This window comes from Apostichopus japonicus, chromosome 7 (genome assembly GCF_037975245.1).
Source record: "Apostichopus japonicus isolate 1M-3 chromosome 7, ASM3797524v1, whole genome shotgun sequence".
In the NCBI taxonomy this organism is placed as follows: Eukaryota; Metazoa; Echinodermata; class Holothuroidea; order Aspidochirotida; family Stichopodidae; genus Apostichopus; species Apostichopus japonicus.
The window spans coordinates 7,931,218-7,949,447 of record NC_092567.1 but is presented as its reverse complement, the minus strand read 5'-3'; the positions used below and the strand labels follow the sequence as shown (position 1 = coordinate 7,949,447).

The window sequence follows — 18,230 nt, the reverse complement described above, 5'->3', positions numbered from 1 at the left end:
TATAATGGACCTTCTGTCAGCTACAGTATTTCTAACAATCCAGTGTTACCATCCTCCACTTTATCGGAAAACACAAATTTAACCTAATATGTCACAATTGTCAACAACAATGACACCAATAATGTTGAAACCAGACAAGCACTTTGAGGATCAGCAATTAGTAGAATAAAACATTACATAATTATAATTAAGAGCGGAGCAACGATTGAGGAGTACGCAAAAATGAGTGATATCCCTAGATTTGGTCTCTGCAAATGCAACCTGTATACGAAATATAAGCATTTCTTTTGTACCTGCAGAGGTACACCTCAGTACACCTGAGCCAATACAGCATGACAAGTTGTCTACGTGGGGGGGGGGGGGGGAGCAAGGAAGGGACTGATTGAAATTATTAACATATTTCACTTGTAACGGCGATACACATCTGAATATTGATGTTAAACTCAAACGTTTTTCACATTTTGTTTAATCGTGAAATTAAACTCACTTATATCACACAATTCACGGTATTTATTTAGCCTTCAAGAACCATATCAATCGATATTTACATAACAAACAAACACTTTACGATATCACTGATCAACTGATATTGTTATCTATTAATACTTTAATCCTGTACAATGCTATATTCGCGTCTTCTATACTTCTACGCAGCAAAAACGAAACATTGATAATGACGGGGGGCTTTGTGTAACACCAATGACCTCTCTCCGTGACAGCTGCCTAATTATACCAGCGTGCACCCTTTGTGACGTCTGCCCAATTAATACAAGGGAACCCTTTTTGTGACATCTACTATTAATACCAGCTTCAGGGGTATACCAGGGAGCTCTATTTGTGACAGCTCATATTAATACTAAGGGGCTCTGTTTGTGACAGCTCCATAAGGGACTTCTCTCTGTGACAGCTGGCTACTAATACCACGTAGCCCTCTCTGTGACCGCTCCCTAATAATACAAAGGAGCACTCTCTCTCCTTCTGTGACAGCTGTATATAATATACGCATGATGTAATGTTCCACATGTACCTAAGTATTTGCTCAAATATCAATGATACTAAATACTGCTAGTAATACTGTTGAGAAGATAACAGGCTACATATTTCATTACAAAGAATACACTTTTATCATTCACCTCTCTCAACATTTCCTGATATGTATTACCATACCATACCATGTATTAACATACGATTCTTTTTCAATTTGAATTAGTAATGTCAGATGACCAGGAATGATGATGATGTACACTGTAAAACCCAACACGTCAGGACAACTTGAAAAAGTCGAGGTAACCCGCTGCCTTAACTTTTTTAAGTTCACTCTACTAACCCAGACACTCCATAAGTAAGACTTGACAGTAGTGGTTACAACCAACTCACTGGTTTTACTTTGTTACACTTCATGTTCATCAGTTGTGGCAACAGATATCAGCAAAGTCCAACAAATTTAATCTTTATCTTTTTTTGAGCAAAAGCTGGGCAAGTTATGATAACTAATACTTTAGAGCTTATACAGCATAGCCTTTCCTGTTTAAACTGACAAGACCAATTCAAGTTTTTCCCACTTTCAATTATCTCCAGAGTTAACTTTGAATATTTAAGTTGACGCTACTTGGCATTCTCTAGGCAGCGGGTTACCTCAATATAATTGAGTTATGACAACAGACAATTTTAGTAAAGAAAACTATATATTGCTAAGTTAACAACACAACTTTATTTTCAACCTCTGAAGCCAGTAACAATGTACTTTAACAAGGAAATAGAAGAAATAATCAAACGCATAAAAAGTGCCTAATACTTTTATGGGTGGAAACAACGCCAAAATGTATCAATTAAGAGATACAGAAGAACTGGAGCATGGGTACATGCCTGCTGCAATCATTCATTTCCATGATTCATTTAAGATATTAAATACCAATTTCAAGTGCATGTGTTCTTTGGTATGAAATACAGAAGTAAAATTAATGTTATGGCTGCTGGAAATAACCAATGTTGTTAAAAGCCAAGAAGTAACCACTCCTCTCAGCCATTTACAATATGATTGTTTTAGCTAAAGACTTTAATTTTGTGGCAAATATTTTTATAGGTAAATCATAATAACATCATCATGTAAATAGGCAATGATGCTCAAAACACCAATGTTTCATTAACTAAAGGAATGCACTTAAAGTTGTCATTAGCAAAGCTATAGTGATGCCACCAATTGTTCTTGCACCTGTTTTTTATGACAAAGACTAGTTATGATGATAAGAGCATTGTTCAATTGTGAAAACCAAGCATAGAACAGGAACTTCATCTTTTCAATGATATGAAAAATTTCTTTTTCAGAATATATTGATCCCTTAAATTAGAAATTACCATGAGACTAGTTCCCATGAAAACTAAGGATATGTTTGGGGAATCACAAACAACCTTTCATCCTAGAAAGGGGTATATGAAATCAAGCCAGGGTTCAGCAAATAGCCCCTGTTTGGTCCTTTGTACTCAAAAACTTACATTTTAATCATAAGATAAAGCAACTCTGTAAAACTCTTTTAAGAATCTGAGAGGAAGCACAAGTCTTTGCTCATGAAAACCTGCATGCAAAGTAAAGTCTTAATGAGAAATGTTTGTTTTTAGATCTATACAGCAAAGCACTTTATTTTTACCCATTTGGAACACAAAATACTTTGAAAAGAATTCCATTGTCAATCCCTGTCTTTTGCCAGTTTTTGGATCCTCCAAACACTTGTATTACTGTGATTTGAATAGTTTCATCACAACGCAGATATCTGATGCATTTTCCTTTATCAGTATATATAATACTAATACTGACTTCCTGTAAATGATTTCACAGTACATCCCTCATTGGGCTTTGTTTAGGATGAACATGTATGTAAGTTTCAAATTTCACTGAGAACACATTTTGCAAATTATTTATGAAACATATACAAGGATACCAATCACATTGATGCAAGCAAGCTGTTAGAAATTCTCCATAACTAAGCAAGTACAAAGTGATTATTTGACAAACAATGGCTCTGAATAAAAATGAAAATGTAAACTAGAGTTTAAGCCTGAAAGAATTTTTTCAGACATTTTTGGACCCTTCCAACTCACTAGAGGTGTGGGCTATTATGTCATTTCTCTGCCTGAAGAAAACATCGGCATATCATAAAAATTAACTTTGTTTCGCTCTTTGATCATTATTATGATTATTATTAGTGCCAATTCACCCAATCAACAATTCTTCATAAGTTGAAATGTAAAAGCAGAGAAACAATTTACCATGGCATCCTGTTCCATATTACAATTTGTTTCAACACATTTTCAAGATTTACCAAGAAACAAGATAATTACCAGTCAAATGGAGTTTTGCAATATCTCTCTGGACACCACATGAACTATTTAAACACTTCAGATGCATGATAACTTTGTATGTTTATAATGGAATGTAATGCCACAGGTATGGTTCCAAATTGTTAAGAGGGTTATTTAAGTAGCCTGATTTTTTGTTAATAAATTACACTAAAACAGCAAACTATTAACTTCTTTAACTAAAGAATATTATTGTTTAAGCTGTCATTAGCAAAAATATTCAGCAATCCCTTTTTCTTGAATCTATATCCAGGACACAATTTGTACTTACGATGGATCAAATAAACTGATGGTGTTGTTAACATATACAGTAGAATGCAAAAATGAAACAAACCAAAATTAAAGTAAATTTCCTCCAGGGTGGTAATAAAACAGTGTAAGAATTTTGACCATAGGTGACCATATCTGAATTTCTGGCATATTTGGGGCAAATACAGCATACCTTTATGCTAGTTTTGCATGTAATATTGTACACACAATGCAAAATGTACCTGTTAAATTGTCACAAGGTAATTTATAATAACAAGTATGTACTCTTATTTAGTGTATTTTAAGGATTGCTAAAACAAGAATATAGATGAATGAGCTCTTGTATTATCTGATCATACCATACAGAATGTGTTATATAGCCTACCCCTGTCTCAAAGTGAAACAAGTTCTGAAATGTTTGTCTGGTTGACAATATTTCCACCATTCTGTCAAGGTGTTGGTCTAGTGAAGAAAGAAAGTGCTCTCCAGAGCAAGGTTGCTTAAGCTCGAAAACTCAGCCTTCAACTGAAAGAATAAAATGAGAAATGTAGAAAACAATATTTAGTTAAGTTTGCCCCATGAAAAGAAGATGGCTCCCTTTTGCCAGGTAGCAATATTATAGAAAGCCATTTCCAAGGTGAGAGTATAAATGCAACTTGTAAGTGCATTTGTCGATGGTAGTCAACTGCCAATCGGAATCCTGGGTAAGACCATATATAATATACAGTCATAAACTAATTTTACAGGTATTTAGTGATATTAGTGACAAAAAAAATAAGTAATGGTGACTGACATCCATGGGTTAAAAAATACATCTACCAGCTCATTACTGATCAGATCACTCTGCTGCACCATATTAGACCACATACTTTGCTCCTCTTTTTTCTGTATTTTACCAAAATTTTATACATAAGAAATAAAACATCTCTAACACTAATCACCCACTGTGATTACATTTACTACTCATTATACACTGCAGCTACTATATCATGAAAAATACAAAACAAAATGTCCAATTTTAGTGAAGGAGACAGCACCCCAATAAGTTAATTAACAATTAAGGAACTTACTTCACTGGGAAGAAATAAGGCGGGCATCTTTCTACCATTTCGTTGACGGCTGGCGCATTTAAGGCCAGGTCCTGTCTACGGTATGCATAGGTCCTCGTCACCATTTTTCAATCTTGTTCATGCTCCTGTTTCTCTTTTGAACTTCTGTGCAAAAGTTTTCTCAATAAGACTCCATACTTGTTGCATCTTCTCCAATTGGAATGTCTGGTAAGTAATTTATTTCTGCTCTCTTTGGTTTTTTGTGTTTTGATGAAGACGTTCCAGGGTAGGAGCTCTTCCTTGAGTTAACGTTTAGTTCCATGCAGTCCAACTTTCTCATTTTTGCTCTAAGATTACCCATCTTAAATTTGATACTGTTAAGCATTTCATCATAGCCAGAGGAAATTCCCTTTTCAGCCAAACAAGGATAGGTCCTCATGATTGCTTTTGCTACTTCATTGTATTCCATGTGTGTTGGATAAGCTTTGCGGTAAGCAATCCCATCAAGGAACTGACTTTTTGTGATCTTTGCTTAAGTCAAGGTGCTTCTTTCCTTCTGACAGATACTTTCTATTACCATCTTCAAAAACCAGTTCAAGCTCTGGGCCTACTTTAGGTACCTGAAAGACCTCTGGCCAACACCCTTGTCTCAGTCTGGCTTCTACTGACTGTATGTCATCATTTGAACTAACACTCATAGTGTCATGTGAGCTTCCGAATGAACCGACAGATGACAGTGAGGGTGTACTACTCTGATAGCACTGATCTTCAGCAATTTCAGTGTATATCACTTGGACAGATGCACATGTCTCTGGTAAATCATTTGCATTAGTCAGATTCACCATCTCACCGCCAAAGTCTGGATCAGCATATTGCAAAGTGAAACTGCCTTCAAGGCTTAACTTATCTTTCAAAGTTTCCATAAGGTTTTCAACAGACTCTGTACGTTGCTCAAGGGACACCTTCTGAATGTCCTTTGGTGACAACACTACCCTCAATTTGTACATAGTATCAATTTCTGAGCAATCCTATGCATGAAAAGAGAACAGTGTAAGTGAGTGAGAAGCTGGCTATATCGTTTCATACACTCCCCTTAGAATTACAGTACTGTACCACATAGCAAGGGCGTAGGAACCGGGGGGCTGGGGGCGCCAGCCCCCCAGTGAAAAATATGGTGGGGCGGAAGTATCATTCCGCCCCCCGCTCCGCAAGTCAGAAAACCCCTTTTTCATTTCCAAATGAGAAAAAAATCTCGTTTGGAGCACCAAATTGCATCTAAGGCCAGGTGAAAATGCAAAATTATTTACAAAATGGAGTGGCCGGGTGTTGAAGTGTGCTATATTGCACCAAATTGCTTCTGAGGCCACCTGGAAATGCAAAAAAAATCCACACCCCCTCCCCTTAGACCCCTCCCCCAGGCTGGCCATCAGTCTTCAGCCCCCCCCCCCACTCAAAAGTACCTTCCTACGCCACTGCCACATAGTATTATTTTAGTAATAAGTGCAACAACCCATTCAGCTGCAGTATACCTAATGCACTGCATAAATGCAGTATGGCAGCTGATCTACTGTACATCTACTCTTGGCTACTTGCATGGGTAGAAATTTTGCATGTAAATGTCATCCAAGTACTGCATATTTCAACATTTAGTAAGGCTCATGCTTTATCACAGACAACTCAACTTAGGGTAACTCCTATTGTTCTTCATGTATAACTACAAAGTGTTTCAACACAACCACTTTAGCTTCTCTGATAGTGTAGGAAGTTAAAGGGTAGTAATCTTTAAGACTACCTGGACAAACTACTTCATAGTTTTCAGTCTCTGTCACTTTGTATGCTCCAATGTGGCTTTGAAAAATAGATTGATGCATATTTACTACAAGCCATACATTGTTTTTATCAACAATAATAGTTTGTATATTTGCTAGTACAGAATGACCACTATCACTGCTAATCACAACAAACATATCTCTAAATTATACCTCATTTAAATTTGCTAATCAGTATCATGTATTAACCACCTGAGCTCATGCTGATGAACCGAATGTTTTACTCCTGTCTCACACTGCGCAACTGTTAATGGTTAGGCCTATCTGTAAAGCTCTATAGCCTAACCTAATGCACAGCCTACGTTCAACGTGAAATGGAGCTTATAAATTTTGTAGGCTAGGCTGTTGAAATAGTAACGTTTCTAATCCAATTCAATCACGCAGATAATTTCATGCTGCAAGTTTTAAACTTTGTCTTGGGCTAATTTTAACAACATATTTCAGATTCAGTCGAATCTTTGCGAATATCATTACTGTATTGAGCATTAATCATTCTAAATACGAACCGTAAATCTTCCAAGACTTGGAAAAGCTGGCCCCTGACGTACGTTATCTACTTAGTCGGTAAACGCGCGCGAGCGATAACTTACCGGTAGGTATGTTGGAAATACGTGCAGTCTTCTCTTTCCAGTCGTTTTCATGTGGAAATGTTTTGATACTGGCAATGACAAGTTGAAACAACGATAACTTCATACGTTGATCTACGTTTCCGCATAAAACTTACGTAAATCATGTTGTAACGCTTATATTAACATTATTGAGTCATCCTGACTGTCATTACCCTTGTTCAGAATGCTCATCTACGGGTTGGGTTTTACAGTGTATTACTATATCAGTGACATCACTAATACGTCATCAACAACATATTTTAATGAATGCGTTACCATGCAATGTGTGAAATTATACTTTCTTAATTGGTGTACTTTTTTGGCCCTTTTAGTTCAATTATACAGTTTTATTTTGATAGAAGAACTGCCCAATGACTGTTTCGATCACCCCATTGTAAATTATCGGTTACCGACCATGTATTGGTATTAATGATACAGTAACTGATGTTACATTATGTTAATGGGGTAACTTAAACGATTAGACAAATTCTTCCAACATATATGGTTTGTTGTCCCAGGTTCAATTCATTCATTCCAAGCATTTAACATTTATTTAAAGTCTTGGAAGACTAGCTATTTATTCGTAACAAAAGAATCTGAAATTCCAAATAGGGATGCACCGGATATCCGGTCCGGCCGGACCATCCGGCCGGATAGTGAGCAATTATCCGGTTCCGGTTCCTGCCGGATATTTTTCAAAATCCGGCCGGATCTTTTTCAAAATCCGGCCGGATCTTTTTCAAAATCTGGCCGGATCTTTTTCAAAATCTGGTCTGAATTATTCCTTAAAAAGGTGTTGGTATTAACTTAAATCAATGTAAACTATTTCCAAAAATTAGTAAAAACATTCAAAGTAAGGAAAAATTAGGTTTAACATGTTTAATTTAATTATCTCAATGGTCTGACCGACTGTTTCTAAAGATCAACCAAAATAATACAACTACTGTAATAATATGAAGCTATATACAACAAATACAGTTTGCAGTGAAATCATTTCTTGCAGCTTCATCAGTTTAATAATGTGGAGTTAAAATAGACCATTCATATACTTATCAGTCAAAATACTGTTCCATTGAATCTTTACTTTCCCATTATTGTTGGCATTCATGTTTTCTCTGAATTTTTATGTGTGATACAATCTCTTATGTGGTTTTTTTTTTAAAAACTTCATAGGTAGTATGCAGTATTTTTCCATCAAACAAATTAACATACTGTATCAAGCTTGTCAATAATTATATTGTAGTTATTTTATTAAAGAATGTAGATTACACCACTTCAAGTCATATTTAATCTCATAAATGGGGTCTTAATTTCACCTTCTTTATGATATGCGTATACCTCACCTAAGATTTGCTCCTTGTTTCATAGTTCTACTTCTCATTAATGATTTTCTTTTGTGTAATGAAAAAATCCGGTTCCGGCCGGATTTCATGTACTATCCGGCAAAATCCGGTTCCGGCCGGATCCAAAAAATTCGAATCCGGTGCATCCCTAATTCCAAACATTAACACTCCATGTGTTTATGTTGAAGTATATATGTTCAATATTCTCAATTCATCATCAGTGTCATTAGAATTTAAGTGTAATTTGGCAATGCAGAGATTATTCTGATTGGTTTAAATATATGACATCATATGCAATTATTCTCAATACACCACTGTCTATTCATTAGCTTGGAAAGCCATCCGTGCTCTTTAAACGTAAATTTTTTTATTTAAAGTGGCTTAAATAATAGTTTTCAATGACTGTGAATAGACTCGAGAATAAAGAAAACAAAACCATTATAAAGTAGTAAACAGTTCCTAAATTAGGTGTAGGAAAAAAATGGAAAAGATTTTTTTTTTTATTAGCTAACTTACATGATTTTTAGATGCAATCTCCAGCAACTGTGTCGTCGATCTTTGAAGAAGAGCGCTGTCGCCTTCGTTTATCTCAACGTCACCCGAGCAGAGCTCTTTCACCGAATCCATAATGTCGTTGACGTCACCAGTTTGTTCCAGGATACAGAGAATGGCAAACTTATCCCCGCCTGGTAATCCCTTCAAATGGTAGATGAGTTTCTTTCCAGCATTGGGATCCAGACCACAGGCGAATCTAAACAGGTACTGAAGATCAAATGGATCTAAGAACCTGAGAATATCGGAGAGATTGTGTGCGTTCTTTAAAAGAGTGACAAGGTGGTGGGCTGCATACCATTCACAGAATAGTTTATGATAAAAACGGACCATCGTTGTAAACAACACATTGTCTCCAGTAGAATCATCGCTAACTTCATCTTCTTCGACCAAAATGCCAATTGAAATATACTGGTCATATAATTCTGGCCCGACTCTTTGACGAAATCTAGTCTTAATCCATGACAATTGTTGGTTTTTCTTGTTTAATCCTTCGAAAGCTATTTTGTCTAGCTCGTGATGTTCCATTTCATGAAGATATAACTTGTGGCTTCTATTGTCTTTAAATTTCTGTTTCAGATGGTCGTAAAAACATCTAATCATGTGTTTGAAGAACTGTGTGACAGACTTGAACTTCATGAGGTCTCTCTGATCATGAGCCATATGGGCAAACATCACGAATATGAGAGGCACCTGGCAAAGATCAGCAAGGATGGAGTTTTCATAGAGCCGTTGTTTTATTTCTTCCACTGCCTCGTCGTTGTTACTTTCTACAGCCTTGCGAATGTACTCATTCCTAGCTTTGTCGTCGAATCCTGTTAGTTTGGCCCTCTTAGTTTCTTTTCTAAGACATTCTGGAAGATATCTTGTCGTTAAGCTGACATCAAAGTCTGCAAACAGTTCCATATTGATGATCCTGTGTACATCGTCATCATCATTGCTGTCCCTGCCAGGATACTCGTCATATCCATCCAAAATAATGTGGACAGACGAGCAACTGTGAATGATCTTTTCAATATCATCTTTGCTAACACGGGGTTCGTGGAAGAGAAGAAATGACTTAATCGCCCTGTAGAGAGACTTTACACTTCCAAGTTGTCTTAACCGAAGAAGAATTAGTATTTCTACATTGTTCATCGGGGAATCCGATACGCCATTGCACCAATCGTAGGCCAGCTGAAGGGTTAACGTTGACTTACCATACCCGGGCTCTCCTTGTATAATGCGTCTCTTGGAATTAAACCGAAAGTCAGTATAAATACTTTTGTAAGATTCCAAACGCTCCCATGATCCTCCGGTGCCTCGCGTTAGCTCTGGTGCCAGACAAACTTCAACGCCCCCTTCTACAAAGACCTTGTCCACACAATAAAGTCTATCTTTTATATATGGTAGGGGTTGAATCGCATCATATTGGACTTTATATGTCCTTTTGAGACCTGCTATCAGAAATTGTTTCTTCTCTAAACAAAAAACAGAAAAAAAATATGTGTCAATGTTCCACGTATATGATTAAATTTGACAAACAATAAATTAGTGACACACATGGGAACACGTAAATCTTAATTGTTTATTCGTTACTGATAATACAATTTTGTTACTGTTCTATTTGTCATTAAGACGACAGAGCGGGGGGCTACATGTTTTACCAAAAGGAAGTAAAGATGCACAAATGACAAAGTCAAAGATTAAGGCATCTACCTTGAAGATCAGGAGTCAGCTCCATTGTCACGTGATTTACTTCAGACAGTCTACGAAGCGTGAAGGGGTCGTGTCAGAACAGCTCCTGCCCATCGTTTCCGTGAATCTGTTTTTCTTTCTTAAAAATATGAGAAAAATAAGGAATCTAAATAAATACATCATTCTGTTTACTTTCAAAATGTATACTACATTGTGTTGTTGATGCATATGGATGGTTCAATGTTTTATTAATAACCAGACAGCAAACCTGCAGTGTGGTTTCAATGATGCTACATCAATAATCTTATATGAATGTGACACATTACACTAAGCTGTAGGGTATAACCATGATGAACAGCATACCTCAATATAAGCAAAAAGCATTGAGATCATATAACAACACAATATTCACATTGGCACCTGAAGACCGAGATGAAAACTTTTCTTGTATTCAACATACTGTAGAGATTGATCGCTACCAACTGGCTTCTTCCACTCTATGTGGTACACCTACAAGCCTACATTAAACATGCATTAGTCAAATGTTGAGCCCCCTCCCCGGTCAACAAGATTTTGCGTCTGATTTGCCTCTAAAACATCAAACCAGGCAATTGTTAAATTTCGTAAACACACCTGGTCATTTCCCCAAACATTACTACATCCAAACCTAAAGTTTTTAGTTGGCACTGAATCTTGACAATTGCAAAAATACGCCGGAAAAGTTAACAATGGTACAGTAGCAAAGGTAACATATAGATTATTCAAATTGATATCGGCCATTCCAACACATTAAGCACATGTACAAACAGTACAACGTTTCATTACACACCTTTGTGCACAGGCATGTATGCAGCAACGTACAGTAAGTTACCGACACACTTAAGTCAATGGAGATTTGGTCGAAACTTCTTGATTCATATCTACGGATGCCCTTTAGCTAATTTCCAATTGCCAACAGCCTCTCCTATTAATGAGGCGTAACACACATGTAATATCATAGGCTGCACTGTGGGAGATACAGTACTGCACAATACATTATAAAACAAGGTTTCCACAAGTTGACCACTGGTGACATTTGAACTCCGCAAAAAACAAAAGGATTGTTGAACTAACTACATACTTTATAAGAGGTTGGTCCAAGCTTCCCTTCTTGAAATATCGTGTTTACGATGTTCACAATTTGACCCATGGTGACCCCAACCTTTGACCTCCACAAAAATCCATAGATATCTTGAACTCAATGTGACACAACTACTGTACATACTAAATATGAGATTGGTCCTAGCTTCCCTTCTGGAGATATCGTCATTACAAGGTTTCACAGTTTGACCCCTACTGACATTTGACCTCTAAAGGCAGTAGGCTTTTTCTACTCAATTTGGTACTTTTACACACAAAATATGATATTGGTCCAAACTTCTATTCTAGACATATCCTGTTTCCAAGTAAGGTTTCACACACACTCATCTGCCGACATGACTACAAAGGTTACGATTATCATCGAAACCAAACATGTGCTGGGAAAGAATATTTTATTCCTAGGAGGTGCAATGATTTTACATGAAAAGTAGATATTAAGACAATTTCAGCCCAATACCCCTATGATGCCAAACTCTATGCTGGGTGTTACAACCATGGACAATATACACATGCTTTTTATACTTGTAAGCGCAGATAATTTAATATATAAAGCAGTAATATCTATCCACCGGGATATCTCTTACAAGAGAGTTAAAGAAGACAAAAATGGTTAATCTTATGTTAAACTGCTATTTTGTGGAACCTAAAGAGAAAAGTAAATGGTCTGAAACTGACTTACGAGTTGCCCTTCATGTCTTCATCTAGTCCTTGATTGTGTAGTGATGAGTTCATCTGCAGCTTTGTCCTGCTGTCAATTTGTTAAGAAAATTCTCGTAAATAGCCTTGTGTAAAAAAAAAAAAACTTCAACAATATAGACAGTTTCTTTCATTGTGTGCCGTTTAAAGAAGGTGCAATTCCATGTTCAGTACACTTGCCTAAAATCATCATAACGGTGATCGTAGAAAAAACGAATTTAGTACAGAAACATTCCCAATACCAAATGTACGCATACTGTACAACATATGTTTTCCTTAAAGGAACTTTTTGGCAGTCTATTGGGTATATGTAGAAAAACTCCATACAGTATTTTTTTTGTTCATACTGACATTTCATACTGACAGTCCAACTGTAGTTCAGGGATTTTCTATCCTATGATTCAGGAGAAGGGAAATGTTAACGTCATGCCAACTTCATCTAATATATTTTGAACAGTGGAGACCGATGGGCGACTGTAACGTCATCGCGACACATCGTTTCAGGAGCTGCAGAGACACATGCCATTGGCAAGCTACATTGTAGCGAGGAAAGGTAACATTTCTGAAAGTAAAATAGCAATTGAGATGAAAAATTCCCAGTGAAGTTAAAAGTTAGCAATCGTTTGAAGATTTAAAACAATTCCCTAACTAGGTTTGCTTCATAATATGTTGTTCTGAAATAACAAAGTTTTGGAATCACAGCCATACGCAAAGTCTGTACACATTCCTGTGTATTGTCTCATGGCCAAGCTTGGAGTGAGATCTTTTGTGTGCACATCCATTCGCACAGTCTGTTCACATTCCTGTGTATTGTCTCATGGCCAAGCTAAGAGTAAGATCTGATCGATTCTGACCAATGTGCCGCACTGATGTCACTTCTCGACATAAGGCAGTGTTAGACTCAAATTTTCTGGCAGGACGGGCCAACATTTCAACCACTCTATCCCAGAAACTAACATACATCACAGGACAAGGCTTAGGGCGATTGAAAGACAAACAGGAGCCCAAGGGCACTACGGAGTATTTATGGTTCCTTGCTTGTAAGGAATATTAACAAGGAAGCAGCACTGTTCTAACATTGTTATGTGGTCCGATGTACACACAATATTATTGCCAAAATATATCACAAATCAACTGTGTGTCCTTTTGAGAACCTGTTGAGGACCAGGTGACTGATATGAGCAAGAGTTGGCTTTTTTTTACAGAACTCACAGAATCATCCTAACTGTTCTTATTAAGAATTTTAACGAAACCAAACAAACCCTTTCAAGATCTCTAATAACATTGCACACAAAGGTTGCAGAGGAGTCAACTTATGTACAATTTAGATCGGAATATGGCCACAAAAATTCAAATAGTCAACTTAATTTAAAAGAAACTAATACAGGTCAATGGAGGTCAACCTGAGGTCAAAGGTCGCCCAAATGCAGGTCGACTATTGGATTACAATAGCATAACTGCCAACATCGATGGACATTTGGTTCTTCCTCTCACTATGGGCTATCCACCCACCAAGTTTGGTCATGATACATCATTTCCTTATTGAGATATTATGTACACAAGTCATGCGTCACATACACGCACACATACACGCCGAGTTGAATGCATAGGTTCCTTGCTTTGCAAAACGCAAGGAACCAAAAATGATATGACCGGAAGGACTGATCCCATTTATCACTAACATGTTCCTTTAATATATGGGCTTTCAGTATATATGGGTCAATCCATGCTAAATCAACAGTGGCCTCCACGTCGACCCCTCAGATTAGCCTGAAATTGATATGGTGTCTTGCCATTTGTCTCAAAGGATGAAATTGGGCAAAACAAATTTTGAAAACTTTTTGGTTGCTAGGATACGGCCCCGCCTAGCAACCCGATCCAGATTGCATTTTAAGAGCCCTACATTTGTGTCAAGTTTGGAGATATCTTTGCATAAATTTAAAGTATTTTATGTCTGATATTGCAGATATTGTGGAAGACATGTGCCCAGTCTTCGAATTTAGCTAATTTTGAGGAAAATGTACGGTCTCAATTTTTCGTAACAAGTAATTAAAATGGCAGAAAATGAGATAGGGGCCTTTTCTGGCCCTACTTTGAGTGTGCCCTATATTCACAAGCAAAGGCATGTTTGAGTTTTAATTTGCATAGGATCCCTGTCCAGTGGTAGTTGTACGGGAAAAGTGCAAAAAAAAAAAGTCAAGCGTGTCGTACTTTTTACGAACAGCGTCCTCAAACTTAAGAAATCTCACTTCTGGCCCTATAATTGGGGGTCCAACTTGGGCCTGTGGGTAAATTTCAATTTGTATTTAAATACCATTTATCAGGAGTGTATTAACCCTATTTTGAAAAACTCAAAACAAAAGTTGTGTATTTTGTGTTATCTACTCAAATTGACGACTCCAAAAATTGCAAAAATCACTTGGTTCATACAGTATGTATGAAAATACTTGCACAAGCCGATTTGAGTAATTCAAATGACAACAAGTTCTTAACATTAGCATACAGGTGCTTAACAATTAAGAGGGTGGTCCACTAGCATAAAGACTACAAATAAACTGCATTTTCAGGGTCATATGCCCAACGATGCCTGTGAACAGCGCCCTAAAATGTCACATTTTACCAATACTTTGGGCAGTTCAAGGTCAAATTTGGTCACAATTAAAAGCTTTTTTGGGGGGTTTTCAATACAAAACTAGTAAGATATGTATAGTTATGATGCAAAGAATGAGCTAAAACATCTTTTTTATAAGATATTAATGCTCTGATGAGCAGCTTAAAGTGGCGTAGATGAGAGTTACATCAGCTCTAGAGAAACAGTGGTAACATTGTATCTTCATTCAAGGAGACCATGTTAAACAACATTCGAAACTATATATATATATATATATATATATATATATATATATATATATATATATATATATATATATATATATATATATATATATATATATATATATATATATATATATATATATATATATAATATTCCTTATTATTAGAAAATATTATTAATTTGGTGTTTTGGGAATATTCTCTATTGGAAAAAGACATTTGCCTCTTTTGAAGACTTCCTTTCCGACATGGATTTTCGTGGAAAAATGACGGTGCTAATGAACAGTATTTAATAGCAGGAATTAGTAGATGTGGGCAAAAACCAAAACATAAGACACATCATAAAAGAATTACATAGCAGAAAAGATAACGTTTCCATATGTGTGGTTAGTTTACTAAATACATTTTCTATTATAGCATTAACTGCTTCACTTACGAGTTAGATATTTCTGCCAGATACTTTCAATAAGACTGGGGTGATCAACACTTGTCGCATAAGCGATGGAATCTGTAAACCGATAGAAAAAGTTGAAATGATTCCATAAAGAAAGTAGCGTCAACCTACATTGGTGAAAAACCAAACGTAGTTCTTATGTTATTTAACAATATTGAAGTTGTAAACAGTATAACGATTTACTTTATGTTGATATCTTGTTCGTAATTGTGTTCGTTCAGCCGTTGAAAGTTTGTCAACCTGGCCTAAGTATTGGCGCAACCAACATAAAAAGGCATTAAACTAGTTTCTAGAAATTTAAGCATTCCGTACCATATCTTGCAGTACAAAAGCTGCCACTTGTCAGTAAAACGCACCTAAGTACACGTAAACCTCTATTACCATGACTATCCCGGATATCATCAGGCAAAACCGAGTCGATCGGAAAATATAGTGACAAAGATATGTAAGGAATGTATCAAATTTGAATGTGCTGAGAATTTGATAGAAAGGTTCATGTCTTGCTATACCAATTTTTATAACGTTAAATGGTAGCAAACTGATTTTATTTTTGAGAAATGTACTTTGGTGTGAAAAGGTAATGATGGTTACCGGGAGAACAGGGGGGGGGGGGTTGGGTTGTTAGACAGGGGTAAAATGTCAGATGTGGTTCCATCAATAGAAGGATACAATCACTTTGTTTTCCTTTTTGCAGCGGAGACTCGTGCAGGTAGAGAGGAGGGTAGGGGTTGGCGGTGGAGGTGATTGAAGTTCGAAGAAATGTGAACAAACTTGATGTTAAAGCATCCGCGTTATTATCTTGTGCGTTTTGAAATGACAGATATTATAGATACGGTATCACATTTGCTTGACGCTTCGCCTTGACGCTTGTGATTCGAGTGTGTTTAGCATAAAACGTGATATGTATAGAGTAGCCAAAATAGCGAATGACACACCACTCTAAAGATTAATGAACAATACATTGGTTGTATGCAATGACTACAAACAGATGTTCGTAGGATTGTGTACGGGTTGCTGTATTGTTAAAACAAGAGCAGCAAGGCTGCATAAGCTCGTGTAACCTTTTATTTGAGAAATTTGTTATTTCTTGCTCGAGATAACGGTGTTATTTCCTTTCCTTAACTCTCCTCTCCCCTTATCCTCATGCTCCTTCTTAGCTACCATAATTTGCTTTTATGATAGAAGGTTGTTTAATTTCGCCCTCTAAATTAGTACCTTACATAAGTATGTCAGTTATAACTCTAACGTACAGCTGGAGTCTTACGTTAAAATAGTTTTCTTTTTCTTTGAATACAATACATTCGTCGCCTAAGCCACATTTAAATGTTTCCCCGCTATATCAATATAGTGAACGGCCAATATGGCTATATCGTCACTAACATCGATTATGGTCGTATCACCGTATTTACAGCTTCTACGCATGCTCACATGTACGTCATGTATTTGGGACCTTTTCAGAAGGTAAAACTACATTTTACATGCGGATCTATGCAATGTGCCATCCAACCTTTATTTTTGCTGCAGGTACTAACCTGCATAATTAGTAAGGTAATGATTTTCTACTTAATGCGAATCAATCCTCTAAACATCAATTTAAAATGCAGCTTTTGTGAGGTCGGCTACACCGAAATAGAACTTGAGGACATGTTAGGTATAGGTTTTCACAGAAGCGTTACAGTGCAAATGCAGTGCATGTCTGTATTTATTTCATTTCTAACTCTCGAAATTTTCCATTCATTTCTATTAAAATAATAATAATCTACACGCACAGAATACAGACAGGTCAATGAGCATGGTGAACACAAAAGAGAGACTCCACTACCGAAAGTCTTGTCAGGGGATGTTATACCCCGTAATACGTCACGCTACAATATAATTGGGGAAGTGGTGAGGAACAAACAAGAAAGCAAACACAGAGCTTAGTTTAAACTACCATCCACCTTTCTTAATTCCTTTATTGAGTAATACAATATATTGACTTAATACACTTTCTAGGTACTTGTGCAAGTGTAGATTTAATTTTTTAGTTGTAGATTGCTGTGACCCATTTACTGTACGGAGGGCGAGTACGTTAACTAACATTTCTCAGTTCCTTCATTGATTAGTACCATATATTAACTATTAAACAAAGAAGAAAGCAAACAACATAGAATAGTTCAAAATCAACAGCGAATGGAAGTCACATACACACACTTGTCACCTGCACCCAAAATGATGGAACAACTTGGATACAAATTGACACTCAATGCGTTCTAGCGTGTCTGTGTGCGTGTGTAAGGGTGAGTAGTGGATGCCATTTTTGTCACCAGGTCCTGTACTATACCCATCTCCCTTAATTCCTTCATTGATTAGTACAATATGTTAACCGTATTTACTTTCCTAATCAGGGTTTAATTGGATGGCATTTGTATTGGTGTAAATATCATTGACTCAATGACCTCTAG

The 18,230-nt window shown here is 36.6% G+C and overlaps 2 protein-coding genes and 1 long non-coding RNA gene across 9 annotated transcripts in view; 1 reads left to right on the top strand and 2 right to left on the bottom strand.

Moving 5' to 3' along the window:
• The window catches only part of LOC139970030 (uncharacterized), a 407,172-nt gene that overhangs the window by 221,627 nt on the left and 167,315 nt on the right, over positions 1–18,230 (bottom strand). Inside the window, exons 2-5 of one of the 6 annotated variants that reach the window (XM_071975588.1) lie at positions 15,769–15,840; positions 12,481–12,583; positions 10,683–10,800; positions 8,949–10,444 (exon numbers count right to left, since the gene is read on the bottom strand). The exons of 1 other annotated variant lie outside the window; for it this stretch is intronic. In XM_071975588.1, coding sequence (XP_071831689.1) covers positions 8,949–10,444; positions 10,683–10,707 — 1,521 coding nt within the window. In that variant the 5' untranslated portion in view covers positions 10,708–10,800; positions 12,481–12,583; positions 15,769–15,840. The remainder of the gene's footprint in view (positions 1–8,948; positions 10,445–10,682; positions 10,801–12,480; positions 12,584–15,768; positions 15,841–18,230) is intronic. 4 more of the 6 variants (XM_071975587.1, XM_071975589.1, XM_071975590.1 and 1 more) reach the window with 4 other exon arrangements.
• The window catches only part of LOC139970086 (uncharacterized), a 343,535-nt gene that overhangs the window by 185,414 nt on the left and 139,891 nt on the right, over positions 1–18,230 (top strand). The gene's annotated exons all lie outside the window — the stretch shown is intronic.
• On the bottom strand, positions 1,564–7,024 carry LOC139970128 (uncharacterized). Its single transcript, XR_011794033.1, has 3 exons — positions 6,988–7,024; positions 4,674–5,680; positions 1,564–4,128 (listed from the first exon to the last, which is right to left on the bottom strand). It is a non-coding gene; the product is annotated as an uncharacterized lncRNA (long non-coding RNA).